The sequence below is a fragment of the Dipteris shenzhenensis genome, chromosome 28 (assembly GCF_047967505.1).
Source record: "Dipteris shenzhenensis isolate YYH24624 ecotype China chromosome 28, Dip_SZ_1.0, whole genome shotgun sequence".
NCBI lineage: Eukaryota > Viridiplantae > Streptophyta > Polypodiopsida > Gleicheniales > Dipteridaceae > Dipteris > Dipteris shenzhenensis.
In genome coordinates, this window is record NC_141623.1 from 44,643,528 (window position 1) to 44,661,975 (window position 18,448).

General features: G+C 45.7%; 1 protein-coding gene across 3 annotated transcripts in view; it reads right to left on the reverse strand.

Moving 5' to 3' along the window:
- Nucleotides 1-18,448, reverse strand: part of LOC147883608 (transcription factor ILR3-like) — a 74,561-nt gene that overhangs the window by 26,476 nt on the left and 29,637 nt on the right. For all 3 annotated transcript variants that reach the window (XM_087399603.1, XM_087399601.1, XM_087399602.1), the window contains one exon: nt 15,162-15,239. In XM_087399603.1, coding sequence (XP_087255729.1) covers nt 15,162-15,239 — 78 coding nt within the window. The remainder of the gene's footprint in view (nt 1-15,161; nt 15,240-18,448) is intronic.

Here is an 18,448-nt window from a genome sequence, read left to right on the forward strand (position 1 = left end):
ACTACGAACTTTCCGATATACGGACGTAGTCAATCATTCATAAGCATGACGAAGGTCGCTAGAGCATTGGTAAGTCCGAAGGGCATTACCAAAAACTCATAATGACCAAACCTGCTTCTAAAAGCGGTTTTATGCACATCCTCGGCTCTAATCCGGATCTGATGGTAGCCGCACTTAAGATCTATCTTGCTGAAAATCACGGCTCCATGTAGTGCATGTAGCAAATCATCAATCCGAGCCATCGGATACCTGTGCTTAACAGTGATATTATTCAATGCTCTATAATCTATACAGAGGCGAAACGTATCATCCTTTTTCCTCTTTAATATCACTGGTGAAGCAAAAGGTGAGAAACTTGGTTGAATCTGCCCCAACTTGAGGTATTCTTCCAGTTGCCTACGCACCTCCGCTTCTTCAGTAAAACTCATTCTATAGGGAGGTCTATTTACAGGTTCTGCCCCCGGGATCAGTTCAATTTTATGTTGAACTTTCCGCTCTGGAGGTAACCCATAAGGTAGTTCATCCCTAAAACATTCAGAGAACTCCTCTGTTATAAGATTAGCCAGCTTGGCCATCTCATCACTTTGCGTAACATCAGTGCTAGCCGAAGACTCATCCACCGACTCTACCGATGCTGTGCAAAGGTATAAAAACTCTACTTGAGCCTTTCTGATTTCCATAACGGAAACCAACGGTCCCTGAGGTATATCTTTTTCACCTCGCAAGACATAAAGCACATCATTCATCTTGAATTGATATACGTGCTTTTTCCAATCAATGGCTGGATTCTTCCTAGAATGCCACGCCATTCCCAGGGCTATATCCGCATGAGCAAGCTTGGTTATTTCAAAATCAAGCTTCTCAGCATAGTCCTGAATCCGAAGCTCCAACTGGGTAACCCTTTGGTCCCATACTTCAGTTGAACTTCCATCAGCCATCCTGACTGTATACGCATAGTCAGATGGACTTGTCTTTAGTTTCAGCCTCTTCACGAGCTTGGAGTTAATCACATTGTGAGTTGACGCTGAGTCAAACAACACAATGACATCATGACTGGCCACTTGCCCTTTCATTTTGATTAACTCTGTATCATTAAAGGCTGTATACCCCGTTGCTGCGGGCTTAGATAGGATGTTATCAGGTGCACTCGTCACTAACTTAGTAACAGACACACAGAACAAACAAGGTACTAACCTCTGAGAAGATCCCGCTAGCTGAATCTGCATCTCTTCCGCTCTGGGACTTCCCTGCATCTCCACGTCGCACTCTGAGATCACCATCTCAGCCATCCGACGATCTTTATTACGTGAACAATCTCTCCGCTGGTGAGGTTGAAGGCAACCAAAGCATAAGCCTTCTCTCCTCGCTTTTTCCCGCTGTTCTGGGTTCAAGGGAGATTTAGACCAAGCCCGGGCTGCCATTGGGGTTACTTTCCTCTTCACTCCAATGGTGGTACTTGGTTTAGGAGTTTCAGCCGGTCTCGCCTGCTTGGCTTGACCACTCGGCTGCGAACCACTCCCTCTACTAGCCCACTTCTTCTTAATCCCAGATTTCTTCGGATACCCATACTGGGTTCCGACCTGTGCAAACCCACTTGGCTTGCTGCCCTTGGCATCCTCGTAGTTCAGGGCTACAGCTATGGCATCATCTAGCGTGTTCGCGTACTTAGCCCGAACTTCCATTTTTATTCGATCATTCAATCCAAATATGAAATCTTTCACTTGGATTGATTGAGGCAGGGGTTCGTCAACCTTCATTACACTCTCTCGAAACTTATCAGTGTATTCTGCCACTGATAAATTTCTCTGACGAAGGTTCCTATATCGATCCCAAGCTCGGGATGCCTCGTCAGGAGGTAAGAAGTGTTTCCTGAACTCTCTTTTAAACCCCTCCCAGGTAGTGGATGCTATGCCATCTTTTTGTTGTTTAATCCACCACCGATCCGCAGCCTCACTAAACATATGGGTGGCCTCGTGGATCTTTTTGATGTCATTTCTGATCTCACAAATGGCGAACGCCTCGTCCCATTTGTGTAGCCAGGTCTCAATGACATCAGAACTACGGTCGTTCATCCGACCAGAATACTTTTCCGGTCTGTAATTCGCAATATTCGGCACTTTAGCCTTCCTAGGCTCGACCGTATGGACACTAGACTCCAGTTCCATTGGAGCCTTACCCTTCTCCTCTCGAGAAGGTCTGGCAGACATACTCTGCAGCGCTCTCCTAAGTTCAGATTGCCCTGCATTGGCTTGTAATTGCTGTGCTAACAACTGTTGCAAGGCATCCTCCAGCAGTGCAATTCTGCCAGATAAAGTGTGAGCTACTGGGCGCGATCCCTGCTGGGTCGGCCGGACTCCTGATTCACCAGGGTCCCTCCTGGAAGCCCCTTCTTCTTCTTCCATTTAGTTCAGTAGGTGTTTTGTTTTAGGGCTTGTGTGTGTGTTTTTTTTTTTTTTTTTTTAACACCCTTAGAACACTGTAATCAAAGGCTGACACAATTCAGTGTACTAACACTCTGAACATAATTCCCTATACTAGGGAATACCTGCAATCTGACATGCACACTAACTACGCATTTGACACAGGCATATATTCAAATCCCGCCTTTCCCTATACTAGGGAAATTTCTGCAAATAACTCAGACTCAAGTATAATGGCATAGTCTCAAGCACAATCTGTCCTTGCTACAGCACCAAACTTTATGCATACTTATCACTTACGAGACCCTGCTCAAGTAAGCGGAGCATCAACGAAACTAATCAGGAAAAAAAAAAAAAACACAGAGTTGGCGAAAGCTCCCTGGTCTAAATCTGGCTGATGAATTCCGCCTCGATCGTTCAAATCCCTGAGTTAACTGATCGGCGCCGTGCCTTCCAGAGGTCCCTGTTCCGTCAGGGTTACGGGAACCCTGCTCTCCGTTCCTGTCGATGAATATCTCCCAGCCCACGGACTAATCACTTGCGCTAACGATCCTCGTCGACCGTAGACCACCACGTTATCCTACGCTCCGTCGTTCTGCGCCAACCTATCAGCTAACCCCGTCCATCGAGTCCATGAGCGGAGAACCTGCTTCACCCCACGAGCTATCTTCGTCGAATCACTGCATCAGCCCGTTCGTGGGTCCACGTGTTGCACGACGTCGTCGCAATCAATGTATCGCTTCACCAATTGAGGACCCTCCACGTGAGCACCGCTCCTCACGGACCTCGTCGGCAGCGCTGAGTTTCCTTCGACGCACGTCAGATGTTCTGCAGCCTTCTCGTCGTCACCCTTTTCTTTCTCGCGCTCTGCAACAGCTACGTAAACCCGTGTTCGTCCCTTCTCTAATTCCAAGCCTTGCGCTCTGATACCAACTGTCAACCAACTATTCTCTATACTAGCCTGTTCTGCCAAATCACGGGAGTAGCACCCTGATTCTCCTCCCAGCCTATTCTGCCAAGACTTCCAAGCGAGACAGAGATCTACATTCAAAATCACGTGAATCCAATCCTTCTCTACTCTCACTAGCCTTAGCAAACCCCAAATCCCTAGATAGATCTAGATGCCACATGTCATCCATATAGGGCCTTCCTAATGCAACATTTCACCCCTCTCTTGGGATGCATTTAATTCCTTGCCCCTAGGCACAATCTTAGCACTAGGCCCTTGGTCTCAGATCTATCTAGTCTGGTGCTATCAACCCTCACCTAGGACCTTGACATTAAATCCCTCCCGATCATTTACATGAAGCGCAAACACATATATTACAGAGATAGATCCTATAAGGGAAATGTCGACTGATTCTTCCGAGGTCATGCTACCTCAGCTAGAGCGTAACACAGAGATGGATGCTATCCTGAAGAACAATACCTGGGACTTAGTGGCCAGGCCCCCGCAACAGAAAGTCATCGGCACTAAGTGGGTATACAAACTTAAATACAAATCAGACGGCAGCTTGGATAAGTATAAAGCAAGGTTAGTGGTCAAAGGTTTTGCTCACACTGAAGGCATGGATTTTGATGAAACTTTTGCTCCCACAGCTCACATGGTTACTATCCGGACAATGATTGCCCTTGCTGCCCAATTCCAGAGGCCTATTTTTCAAATGGACATGAAGTCCGCATTCCTTAATGGAACCCTGGAGGAGGAGGTATACGTAGAGCAGCCACCGGGCTTTCAAGATCCAGGGTCCCCATTAAAGGTCTGCAGGTTGAAGAAGGCGCTATACGGGCTGAAACAGGCCCCCAGAGCTTGGTACCAAAGGATTGATGTATTCCTTCAGAAGATAGGGCTAAGTCGGAGCCCTTCTGAGGCAAACCTCTACTTGTTCATTGAGAAGGGGTTGCGATTGGTACTCATCCTCTATGTTGATGATCTTATCTTGACAGGTGACCATGTCAAGAAGATTTCTCAGGTCAAGGAGCTACTCATGTCTGAGTTTGAGATGGCTGACCTTGGGTTATTACACTACTTCCTTGGGATAGAAGTAAAGCAGGCCAAAGACAGGATCTTCATTTCACAGGAGAAATATCGCAAAGAACTTCTGAAGAGATTTCAGATGGAGGATTGCAGGACAGCAGTAACTCCCATGGAGGTCGGGCTCAAGCTAAGTGCTCACGACACATCTCAGCCGGTCGATACTCCTTTGTACCGACGATTGGTAGGAAGTTTGCTTTACCTTACCAATACTCGACCTGATATTTGTTATGCAGTTGGGCTATTATGTCAGTTCTCTACTTCTCCCAGGAAGAGTCATTGGGATGTGCAGGTTTACGGGTGCTGAGGTATCTAAAGGGTACTTGCACCGACGGGATCACCTATACCAAAGGCATCGAACTAGGCGGTTTCTGTGACAGTGATTGGGCGGGTGATGCTGACACCAAGAGATCAACAACAGGGTATTGTTTTTTACTTGCATCTGGTGCCATCTCTTGGCTGAGTAAGAAGCAACCCACAGTGGCCCTTTCATCTACAGAGGCAGAGTACAGAGCCGCGTGTACAGCAGCTTGTGAGACACTGTGGTTGAGGTGGATTCTGGAGGACATGGACGTGTGTCAGGAGGACGCAACAGTGCTGATGTGTGACAATCAGAGTTGCATAGCCATTGCCAAGAATCCAGTGTACCATGCGCGGACCAAGCACATCGAAGTTCATTACCACTTTGTTCGAGAGCTCATCATCGACGACGTGGTCGAGCTTATGTACTGCCCGACCGCCGACAACTTGTCCGACCTCTTCACAAAGGCACTTCCTCGAGAACAAATGGAGCACCTCATCAAACGAATGGGGATTGGCCCACAGTTGTGACATTGAGGGGGGGTGTTAGAAACTCACTGTGCCCACCTGTGAGCCCCCGATTTGAGGGGACAAGGGGCAGTGAGAGGTAGAAGGGCTGGGGAGAGAGAGAGACTCAGGCTGGCATCATAGGCAACCAGCACACGCACTGGTTGCAGTCTGCAAAAGCAGGAATAAAGGGGCTCTAGGCCTCACACAGAGGCACCAATAGCAGCATTGACTGGCCGCCCAGGGCACCCTTAAATAAGGGCCTGTGGCTGGCCAAGTCGGCCCAACCAGGGCCACCGACCAGGGCCAACCCTGGTCGGTTTTCTAGGGCCCATGTGGTCGGCCACCAGACAGGGTACCGACCCTGCTGGTCGGCCAACTCAAGGGGCCTGGGCAGTGCCTATAAAGGGCCTACTCCTCCATTCATTCCAGCATCCAGTGCAAGACTGAAAGCCCCTCTCCAAGGCTGTGTTCAGCACTCAGATCTGGAGCAGTTGGTGAGAGAGAGAGAGTCCATCAATATTCTCCAGCACTTTGCTGTGTTTTGTACTGCTCCCTTGGAGCTATTTTTCTGCCCACCATGTGGTGGATGAATATACTCTCTTTCTCTCTCCGTCCATATTTATTTCTGAGAGTGTTTGTTGCATCTGTGATCATCTATCTGAGTTGAGTGTGTGTAAGAGTTGGAGAGATCTTGGGTGGAGGTTTGAGTGATTCATTCCCTCTTGTTTTCTAACAGTTTGTGCAGGACTTGGAAGAGTGCAAAAAGGCTCACAAATGATGGAGCAAGTGCCAAAAAGCAGGTCCCATAAGGCCAAAAAGCATCAAGCAGATGGCGCCATTAAGGAGGGCCCCACGGGGTTCTACAAAGATTAAAAAAGCTGCCCTACGGTGGGCTAAAAGCAGGAAACCTCAGCTTTTGTAAAAGTAGCTTTAGGAAAGCAGGTCTAGCTTTTTGCTAGGCCAAGTGTATAAAAGAAGAGCCTCGGTGCTCCTAGATTCATTCAAGAGTTGTACTCATCCTAATGCTTCTTTATGAACCAATCGTACAAAGCTTATTCTATTGCAATAAAGACCTTCGGGGGGTCCTTTCTCCCCTCTCTCAGTTTGTTCTACCTCCTAGAAGAAATCTGCTGCTGCTCCCCGTTAGATGAAGCTATCAGATGCTGTTTTCCAGGTACATGCTCATGATGTGGTTTCATAGAGGAGTCTTAGAGGCACTACATCTGTGATTGCTCTGCTAGCATAAGAGGTTTGGAAAGCTTTGAGGAATGCTTCGTTGGATTTAGGATGAGATGGTCGTAACTTGGGGGTTACAAGAACTGTAATCAGACTAGAAACCCTAAAACAAACTAGTAATCGACCTTCCTTGTCCTGTAACTATCCGAAAACCTCTGCCAAAAATCCTCAAGAAACCTTTGAGAGAGTCCTTGTCTATGCCCATGCTTTGTTGCGGCTGGTGTGCCATCAATTCTCACCATCTGGATCCTCCTACCCAATCTCACTAAATAGCTGAAAAAAGGAATCTCGAGGGCATCCTGAATGAAAGGGTCTCCCTAAAATCACTCTCTTGGGTCCCCCTAAAGCCTCTACAAGGGTCTCCTCTCCCAAACCTAAAACCTCCAAGCCTCCTCCTTTGTTCGGCATGGATTTGGATCAATGTACCAACTCCTTTGATATTGACCTACTATCCTGACTCTATCAGGTGTACATCCTCCAAAATCCTCCATCCTAACCTCCTTTCTTTGCATTATGCAATTGTCCAACAGAACCAAAAGCAAGATCTCATATCTTGTAAAATACCCAAGCCATGAATGAGCCTGTGCAACATGTGGCTCCTGAACTGCTCTTCAGTCAGATATTCTGTAAGTGTCTAAACTCTCTATCTCTCAGCTAGTGGGGGGGAACTCATGAAAGAACCACTCTCCGACTATGCTCGCCATTGTTCGAGAAAAAACTCCCTAGAAGAGGTTGGGACTCTGTCCAATGTTGGATCCAGTCGCCAATTTGATAAGGTCATTGAAAGGAGGGCCTGGCGCCTCCCCTCTTTAAACAACATGGGATGCCTTTAACAACCCAACATCCCACTCCTATGAGAATAGCTCTTGGTACCTCTCAGCTCCTACTCCAAGAGAGTAGCCCTCATCCTAGAAAAAGATACACCTAGTACTAACGTCCCAAGGGCCTCCATGAAGTCTATGAAGGAGTAGCTCCTTCCACGGCTCACTGCTAGGCAGCATGCCTTTAAAAATAACTTAACAAGCAACACTCTGCTCTAGCAATCTAGCTCTAGTTCTCCTCTAACTGTGGCTGAATAATGGCATCCCAAGCCACCTTCACCCTAGGCGGGCAGCCATCCCCTCCTAACTAGATCTAATTCCTAATGAGTCCCTTCACTTGGCCGATGCAAGATCTAGAAAAGGCCAAACAAGAGGTTATGTACCACATAGTAGCAAGCAAAACCTGTAATCTACCTGCCAAGGATAGCTTGGCTGAACTCCAACGCAAGAGCTTCCTTCGAATGCTCAGTAGTGGTGCCAACTACTACTCCAACGTCATGTCTAGCCCTACACAACATCCCAAGTATCGCACAACAGACTCCATGTGACCTCCAATCTAGGTGTGTGTATCACCGACCCACATCCTGTAGGACTTGTGCCACTTGAATAAAGCTCTCGAACCGAGGAAAAACACTCCATGGCTGAAACCAATGCCCTGAAGTTGTCTACCCCTCCATCAAGATATACTACCGTACCATCCACAAACTCTGCATCAAGAAGCTCCTTCAAACTTGCATTGGTCTCTGATGCCACAGATACCATGCCTTTGTCTCTCAGAAAACTACTCATAGCCTTTGCAATAAGTAGAAAAAGAAGGGGACAAGGGACACCCCTCTCTCACTGATCTGACTATATGAAATCTGTCCCCGTAGGCTCTTCCCATTTGGCGACCAACATGAGGGAAACCAAAAACTGGCCCAAATCTTAACCCATGGATTGGTGGAATTTGCCAATTATAAGATTTGTCAACAGAAATGAAAATAATAGCAAAACTTGAAGGGAGTGAAAGGAAATGACGTGTATGGAGGATTATAAAGTTTGCAGGTGTGATTTTCCTGAAGAAAGCATGTAGTAATAATTTGAAATGATAAGTACGCCAAAGGTGTTCAGAAAGATGAATGGACATGATTGCACATCATCTTGCTGCACAAGTGTTATCCAAAGTGAGACATGGCAACCTAGGTCTTGACTCGAGAAATGTCATGAGACCTTGATCTCAAGGGGCAGGTTGACCCAGGATACATTCTCTATGGACATCAACGACATTTTGTATGACAGAATTGAGAAAGGTCTCTTGCTGGATACAAATGCACATATTCATCACAAAAGCAAGTCTCAAATTAGAAAGGTCTTCTGCTGGATACAAATGCACATATTTATCACAAAACCAAGACAAACCAAACCATACCTCAGTTGCACAACTCTCTCAAGATGGCAGTGAGCAGCAAGAGTTCTTTGTAATTTAACATATACAGGTAGAGACACTACATCTTCCACAATGAAAGCACATTCACCAATGTCCCTCGTTCAATTAAAATGCCACCTATCTCTCTAGAAAGACTAGACTTAAAGGTCATCATTATCCAAAATATATGCAAGCCACATGTATCACATGGTATTTCTTTCATGTTCACCTGACCAATGATACCTATATTGATATAAATAGCATTGAACAAGAGCCTCATATGAAATTTGAACTTTTATAAGATATGGTCAAAAGTGGACCAGCCCTCATCATTGTGAGGAGATGGTGAGTGAGAGAGAGCAAGAGAGAGTGAGAGCTGGAAGCTTGGAAGCTGAAAGCTTAGTTGCAATAGAAGAGTGTGAGAGTACAACACAATGAATGAAAGATAAGGTTTTGTCCTAGTGACAAAACCTTAGTAGTCACTAACCATAGTTAGTGAACTAACTGCAGTTAGGGGGAAAAACCTCTTAAAGAGGGAAAAGTGCCCCTAACTAGCTTATTATATTACATTGGTCACTGCTGAATTATATCTATAATTCTAACACCCCCCTGCAGTGCCAATGTCATGTACAAGGCTGATCAATCACCGAACGGATATAAGTTCAGGGCACTGCGAAATGCCTCAAACTTTTCACGTGGTAGTGCTTTGGTGAAAATATCTGCAACGTTGTCATGTGTGGACACAAAGATCATACTGATCTCTCCTGCATGCAACTTCTCTCTGATGTAGTGATAGTGAACCTCAATGTGCTTCGTGCGAGCATGAAACACTAGATTCTTTGCCACTGCAATGGCACTCTGACTATCAGTGAGAATTGGAGAAGGACCCTCCAAAGACAGATGAAGATCAGCAAATAGACATCGCAGCCAGACACATTCAACTGTTGCTGTGAAAGCTGCCCTGTACTCAGCTTCACATGATGAGTTAGCCATTGTAGATTGTTTCTTGCTCAGCCAGGAAATGCAAGATTTACCCAAAAAGAAACAATTGCCACTAGTGGACTGCCTAGTGTCATAATCACCAGCCCAATCTGAATCACTGTAGGCATGCATCTGCAAGTCACCCCCCCTGGGAAATAGCAAGCCAAAAGACTTTGTGCCCTGCAAATAATGGAAGATGCGCTTAACTGCCTGCCAATGCATAGTTTTTGGGCTGTGCATGTACCTGCTCACCTGAGATACTGCAAACTGAATATCAGGTCTAGTGTTGCAGAGATATATGAGGCATCCAACAGCCTGACTGTAAAGTGTGGCATCAACTGATTCTCCTGCATCATGCATTGTGAGTTTCAGCCCCGGCTCCATGGGAGTGGCTATGGGCTTACACTCATGCATGTTAAATCTGTCCAAGAGTTTCTGAACATACTTGGACTGAGACATAACAGTGCCACGTCTCTCATGAGAGAACTGGATCCCCAAATAAAAGTGAAGCAGCCCCAAATCTGACATGTCAAAGTTGGTCTGCAAATCAGCTTTGAAATCTGCAATTTTTTCTTCATTGGACCCTGTGAGCAGTAAGTCATCGACATAAAGAAGGATGACTAAAATTTCCCCCCCATCCATCTTGATGTAGAGGGTGCTCTCAGTAGGACTATTGTGCAGCTCCTTGCTGGTCAAAAAGGCATGTATCTTGGCATACCATGCACGAGGGGCCTGTTTCAGCCCGTATAAAGCTTTGTTGAGCCTGCACACTTGAAGTGCATTTGCTGTAATTTCAAAGCCCGGAGGTTGTTTGACATACACCTCTTCCAGCAAGTCCCCATTTAAGAAGGCTGTTTTTATGTCCAACTGATGAACATTCCACTCAAAATGTGCAGCCATTGCAATAACTGATCGGATGGTGGTCATCCGGGATGTAGGAGCGAATGTCTCCTCATAATCTATGCCCTTTTTCTGAGCATAGCCTTTAGCAACCAGCCTTGCCTTATATCTGTCAATGGAGCCATCTGGCTTCCGTTTGACCTTGAAAACCCATCGTGTGCCAATGGCATGTTTACCCTGTGGCAAGTCTACAACATCCCAAGTCTGATTTTTTGCAATGGACTGCAACTCATCGTGCATGGCATTCATCCAATGCACATTATCCTTTGCCTCTTCGAATGTGGCAGGCTCCTCCTCATCAAGGAGAGTACCTGCATATGCTGATTCCACTGAATTAGCACCTTCCATGTGCCTTGCTGCACTGCGAGTCCTGCCAGATAACGGAGCATCAATTTTACTCTCTGAGAGTCTGTAACAGCCAATTTGGGACTGTTTTTGCTGCATGTATGTCTGCAATTTCTTGCTGCACCACCTGTTCTACTGCCTGTGGAGGGGGCAAGACATCCTGTGGCGGAACTGAAGCATCTGGAGGTTGCTGTAAATTCTGATTTGCATCAGAAAAATCAGCAGGGGAACCCAAGGCAATGGGTAGCAACCCCTCAAAGACATCCTCTGAAGATGAAGGCATTTGAAATTCAGCCCGAGTGTGAGCTGAATTTTCAGAAAATATCGCATCTCTACTTACGATGATCTTGCGTGTAGCAGGATTGTAGAGACGGTACCCCTTGCTTTCTGCACTGTATCCAACAAAGATGCATTTGATGGCTTTATCTGACAACTTGTGCCTAAATTCAACTGGCACATGTGCATAAGCAAGGCATCCAAAGACTCGGAAGTGATCCACTGAAGGCTTCCTGTCATTCCAGACCTCATAAGGAGTTTTTGTTTTTAAAGCCTTAGTGGGAGCCCGATTCAAAATGTAATTGGCACACATCAAACCCTCTAGCCAGAATTTATGAGGCATGTGTTTGCTTTTCAGCATACATCTGTCCATCTCCATGAGGGTTCTAATTTTCCTCTCAGCTTTGCCATTTTGCTGAGGGGTCAGCCTGACTGTGAGCTGATGCACAATACCCTTGCCTTTCAGAAAAGCATCAAATTCTGCAGACAAGTATTCCCCACCTCTATCCATGCGCAATGTCTGTATCTTGAGTCCGGTTTCTTTTTCTACCATGGCTGAAAAGTGTTTAAACACCGTGAACACTTCAGATTTCTTTTTCAGCCCATAAACCCAAGTAAAATTGGAGTAGTCATCAATAAATGTAACGAAGTAGAGATGACCACCCAACGATGGAGTCCTCATGGGACCACAGACATCACTGTGTATAAGCTGTAATTTGCGGACAGCTTTAACTGAACCATCCTTCTTGAAGGGGAATCTATGCATCTTACCTAAAATGCACCCTTCACAGGCATGTGGAGGAGGTATCTCAAGAGGTGGCAATGCATCAACCATGGAAAACTTCTGAAGTGTCATCAAGCTGTTGTAATGCATGTGGCCATATTTGGCATGCCATAATTCTGCATTCTGCATGGCAGCTGTAGGGGTAGAAACTGCAAGAGCATGGGCTGCTCTTTTCTCAAAAATCTCAAGCTGAAAAAGCCCACGCAGCAGAGTACCAGATAACCTTAAGGCATAGTCAGCTTCCCTGTCTCGGACAGCACATTTGTCATCCTCAAAGATGACCTGAAATCCCCCTCTGTTAAGAGTGGACACTAAAAGGAGATTTTTGGTTATGCCAGGCACATATAAGACATCTGAAAGTCTGAAAATTGAGCCATCAATGGCAGTGAGCTCAACCTCTCCTGTGCCACGTACTGAATATGATGAGTTGTTGGCACAAGTGACTTTCTTACCAACGGGAGGTGGATGCAAGGAAGTAAAAAGACACTTCCTAGAAGTGATGTGCTTGGATGCACCGCTGTCAAAATACCATGTGTTCAGTGTTTCATTAACACTGAAAGCAGATGCATCTGTAGAAGAGTCATAACTACAAGTCGAAAATGCATATGTATCATCACTGCAAGTGGCTGTACTATCCCGAGCATCTGGAACAGCCAACCTAGAATCTGAAATGCAAGATAAAAAGGCATAATCCTGTCCAACAAAGTTGGCTGCAGCATCCCCACTGTCAGATGCATGAGGAGCTGAATCTGAAACAGCCATACTTGAGCTGTTTTTCTTTTCTTTTGCAAGCCTTTTTCTGCATTCTGCTATGTGATGACCTGGCTTTTTGCAGTAGTGACAAAAACCCTTCTTCTTGGGCTTACTTGCATCATGTTTAGCCTTTTGTGAAGGCTGTCCTGACCCACTGGAAGGCTGATTTACTGATGTCTTTGCCTGTCCCTTTGTTTTTTATTTAAATTTTGAGAGCATGGCTTGTTCACCTGCACGTGAAGCCAAATTTTTCTTGGTCTGCTCTTCTTGAAGCAGAAGTCCTATCAACTCATGAAAAGTGAGAGGATTTGCAGCCCCCCTCAATGATAAGTTCAGCGAAGTATGAAAGCTGAGATAAGACTCAGGAAGAGAATTCAGAGTGGTTGTAATCATCTCTGAATCAGGAATAATTTCATCTATGTTTAACAATTGCTCTATGAGATCTTGTAGCTTTGTGAGGTGGACTGACATGGAGTCACCCTCTTCCATATGTGTATTACTCAACTCTCTTTTCAAGAAAGATACCCTTGCATCATTCCGAGCTGCATACATGCTTTCCAAAATATCCCACGCTGCCCTGGAGGTCTTACACGACCGGATATGTGGAATGATAAATCTTTTCACTGAAAGAGAGATGCATGACAAAGCTAAGGCATCCCGTGAATCCCATCTCTTCTGCTCTGGAGTAGTGACTGTAGCTGCACGAACAACTTGTCCTGCAGCTGCACCCTGTGCACGACCTCTTCCACCTTCTTGCTGAGGAGGGGTAGCAGGTGCAATATCTGCTGGTCGGATCTCATCCCCATTGACATAATCCCATAAATTGCGAGAAATCAGAATATTACGTACCATGAAACTCCAAAGGGAGTAGTTGGTACCATCCAACTTGTCTTCTTGTGAAAGACCACCAAACTGGAACTCATTCTGATTTTGATGGGCCATATCTGAGAAAAAGATTGAAGCAGATACAAAGCTGAATTCCCTTACTGGGAATGAAATGCACAACTCCCAAAAAACACAGCCAAGCACGGGCTGTAAATGCAACTTAGATTTCTGTACTTGCACTGTCAGAAATCTGTCCAAGCATCAAAAACTCTCCAAAATCTGCCAAAAGTGCTTCAAACACTCCAAGAAAGGCAGTATGAACTGAATACTCCAAAAATTGCTCTCCCAACACAAAAGCCCCAAAAAAGCCCCAAATCTGCAATTTCTGAACAAAAGCCCCAAATTTCAGACTAGATCTACAGATCTGTCTGCAAAAGCCCCAAATTTTAGACAAAATCTGCAATTTTTGCTCCAGATGTAGCTCCGAAACTACACAATGATTGCAATGTCTGCAACATACAAAATGCCCCAAATGTACTCCCAGAATACTGAGCCAAACAATGGCTGTCTGCAAAATTTGCCTGCCAAAGATCACCTGCTAGTTCTCTTGTACGAAACCAAGGAGCTACCTGCTGTACGGAAGCAGATACAGTACGGAATCACTGTACTGAAAACAGTACGGAAGTGCCGTACAGTTTGTATGGCATTGTACGGATGGTACGACGACAGGTACTGTACGGCGAGCAGGTACGTAGACTGTACGGAAAGGACAACCTGTACGAAAACAAGTACGGATACATGTTGGACAGAATGTAAGCGCAGGTACGGTCAACTATGGCGAGCTGTACGGCGAAACTGTATGGGAGTTGTACGGAACTGTACGGCTAACCGTACAGTCTGGCGACAATGTGCGGCCGACGATGTACGGTGAGCAGGTCTGCAAGGCGTTGTACGGACGACGATGGAGTACGACAGAGCTGTACAGCGAGCTGATCTGTACGGCGCAATTGTAACGGCAGGATTCCGTACAATCGTACGGACTGTACGGACGAGATGATGCAGGCTGTAGCTGGAGCTCGACGGGGAGGTTGGAGCTGGAGGCAAAGAGTAGGAGCTGAAGGGAGCACGGAGCACGGAGCTCTTGAACCCGCTCTGATACCAAATGTGAGGAGATGGTGAGTGAGAGAGAGCAAGAGAGAGTGAGAACTGGAAGCTTGGAAGCTGAAAGCTTAGTTGCAATAGAAGAGTGTGAGAGTACAACACAATGAATGAAAGATAAGGTTTTGTCATAGTGACAAAACCTTAGTAGTCACTAACCATAGTTAGTGAACTAACTGCAGTTAGGGGGAAAAACCTCTTAAAGAGGGAAAAGTGCCCCTAACTAGCTTATTATATTACATTGGTCACTGCTGAATTATATCTATAATTCTAACAATCATGAAACTATTTTATGATGATACTTGAGGGCTAGCATGATTCATGCTAGCCCCTTGGTATAGGGCAATCTCTCCAAAAAGTGAGCCACTTTCCTTCAAAAACTAGTACAGATAAGCTGGAATTGTATGCAAACCTGTCGTTTAACCTGTCTCTGCGCATTTTCTCCCGACAGGCTTTCAGTCCTGCTCCGCCAGAACACTCATCTCTGGTCCTGAAACAATGAAAGGTTTTTTAACAGTAAAATTATGACCCGATCATGCAGCTGCAGGATCTGTTAGAATTTGTAGCATCTGAAACATATGTTCTCTCTCTTTTCTTGGGGTACAATAAGATAATCATGCAGTAAGTGTGGAAACCTAAGAGACGTGCATAATCTTGGCAGTTGCACATATTGATTTTTTAAAATCCTGATATTGTATAATTGGGTGAAATTATACTTATGGAAAAGTTATAGAGACTTAGATGTGTGCATAAATCGGGAGATTTTTACTTAGAGATTCAAATGATAAATTTTAGATTGTCATCATACAATCATCCTAAGAAAAAGTAAATGTACATGTTGGAAAATTTGATGAACTATGGAGTGAGCTCACTAAATTACCCTTAAGTTAATTTTGGGGTAGGATTAACTAAAGGGTGGTAGGTAGACCCAAGGTCCTAGGTTAGGACATCCATAATGTAATGTCATGGACAAGGGTTAGAGATCTTTAAGGGGTCACATGTGGCAAGTGTCAGAGAATAGAGGTATGTATCACTCAAACCTCACACACAGCAGAATGAACTAATGACCTCTTTCCAATGACTCCTAGATGCACTCACTAAAGAAAGCCTCACTAAAGAGAGTAAACAGCAGATATAATAGAAGAAGATAGAGAGAGAACTCAGAATTTATTCATCCACTTATGTGGGAAACAGCACACAACAGAGCATAAAGCTTCAGTAAAGGGGCTGGACATAAAACAGTAATCCGAGCGATTACACTGCTGAGATCTCACACATAGATCACTCCACACTCTCTCCAGGCCATGCTGCCTGTACAAAGGGATTCAGTGAATGTTGCACTAAGTGTAGGGATGTAGAGGGCTTTTATATAGGCTGAAAACCAGCCCTGAACAGCCAACTGAAACCTGGCTGGGTCTGTAGGTTCCACAGACTAGATCTGCCCTGGTTTCAATCTGTTGGACCTCCCATCTGCTGACAACTGCCCTGCCTACTGCCAAGGCTATAAATAGGCCCTGGAAGTGGCTTAGCCTTGCTGTCCATCTGCCCTGCTTCCACCCAGAACCTTCCTGCTCCATCGAGGCTGTTCTAGGGTCAGCTGCCTGTGCAGTAACTGCTCCAAAACATTGCAGTTAACTGCACAAAAATGCCTCTCAGTCTACTGACCCCTTGTCCTCCTCACTTGGGGGCTCACAGATGGGTCAGTGACTTCTAGCAGCAAGCCCCACATGCATCCATCATGGATGCAAGGGATGGTTGCCACATGGTATGTCACATGCACCCCTGCACTTGGGTGCAATCTGACACACTGGCCACATCGACAAATATAGTTCCCTAATAGGAGATTTTGTCGTATGTTGTGACCCTTTGTGAGCCCTTGTCCAGGGACAGTCAGGCACAAGCTACATAGGTCAGTCTCTCAGCCTTAGGTCAAGTCAGATAGTTAGTCCTTGTTTACTAGTACCCACTGAAGAACAGTAGGTTAGTGTTTAGGTCGCAGCCTAGGATAGGAGCCCAAAAGGGCCCCCTCAGGACTCGGACAAAGAGAAAGAATGGGCTGGGGAAAGGCTGCCTTTATAGACTGCCCTGCACCCCTCCCTAGGCAGGCTTTGATGGGGCAAAGGGCCCAAATAGCCAGCCCAAACCAGCCAAATGAAAGTCAGCCAGTTTGGGGCTGGTTGGCTCCCTCCTATTTAAAGGGGGGCTGCAGGCCTCATTTCTCACTCAGCCTCCCTGCCTTCAGCCACTCCTACAGCTCCCTTCCAGCCCCCTTGTGCAGCCCCTCACAACACTTCCAGATCTGGCCATGATCAGCCTCAGCACTTGGCCCTCAGTTCAGCCTTTCTGGAAGGTGTCTACGCAGCACAACAGTTGGGGATTTGGACCAGCAAACAGAGTAAGATTTGGGTACTGTTTCAGCAGCTCTTTGAAGTTCTCTTTTGCAGTTTGCACAGCTCACTTCTCAGCTCTATCTCTCAGTTATATCTCAGCTCTCTCTTAGATTCTATTACTCCTAGTTTTCACTCTCTCACTCACGCAATAACCCTGTATACCGGCGGTAAACAGCACAAGCCTCTTCCTTGCCTTGCAGAAGTGCCCTACATCGTCAATGTGGACAGGATCAAGGTCTCGGTATTGGTTGGAGTTGCCTCTCAGGTCATTGGGTCTGCAATACGTGTGCATAGTGTACTCTTCAGAAGCGTGTTTTCCTACTCTCTCGAAGAGTATTATTTGTATCTTTCAGTTCTCCAAGTATTGGTGCATAACGCTACTTCCTCGCTAAAGGTTTGAAGGTCTTGCTGTGATTACACGATTAGATAACCATTGCATGTTACATTGGTAACAGAGCTTCGGTCTGTATCCAACTTGACTACCGCGAGTGTATGGATGTGTTGAGATCCGAAAAGGACATACAATCAAGCGCCACGGAAGGTTCGGGGAAAGATACCAGATTTGAAGACTACGAAGAAGAGAAAGACAACCAGAAAGAAACGCTTCTGCCTAGTGCTCAAGAGATGATGGAAAATCTTTTGGAGTAGAATCAGATCCTCCCACAGCAAGTTAAAGAACGTGCATAACAATTGGAAGAAAGCAAAAGACAGCTGGACCAAACAAGACAACGTCTTGAAGAAAGAGAGGCAGAAAAGCCTCTTAAAGACAGAGGAACCACAGATTTTGAAAAAATACTCTTATTGATGCGTGAGGAATGAAAAATGAGGAGGCATTGTGACACACACAGCTCGCCCAGGCAGAAAGGCAACAAAAACTAGACCGAGAGGCAATGCTTCTCCAACACAAACAAATGTTAGCCACTATGCAGGCTAGTTTGAGCGTGGCAGCAATCACCGCCACAACTTCGTCATTGACAAAAGTAACTCCGCTCATCCGGTCCACACCAAAAATTTTGAAGTATGATGGTAAGTGCGACCACTCAACTATCCTTCAGTTTATTCATCAATTCGTCGCTCATTTTCCGTTAGTGCAAATTCAAGATGAGCAAGACAAAGTCCACCTAGCAACCCCTCATCTCATTGGTGAGGCGGTCACCTGGTGGCGACATTGGGCTACTAAGCATATTGACCCAACAACTTATAACATGATTTTTTTTTTGGCAACCTTTGGTATCGATCTCAAAGCTCGTTTTCTACTACTGCAGTATATGCTTAAACTAGAGGATGATTTTTCTTCTCTCCTAAAAAG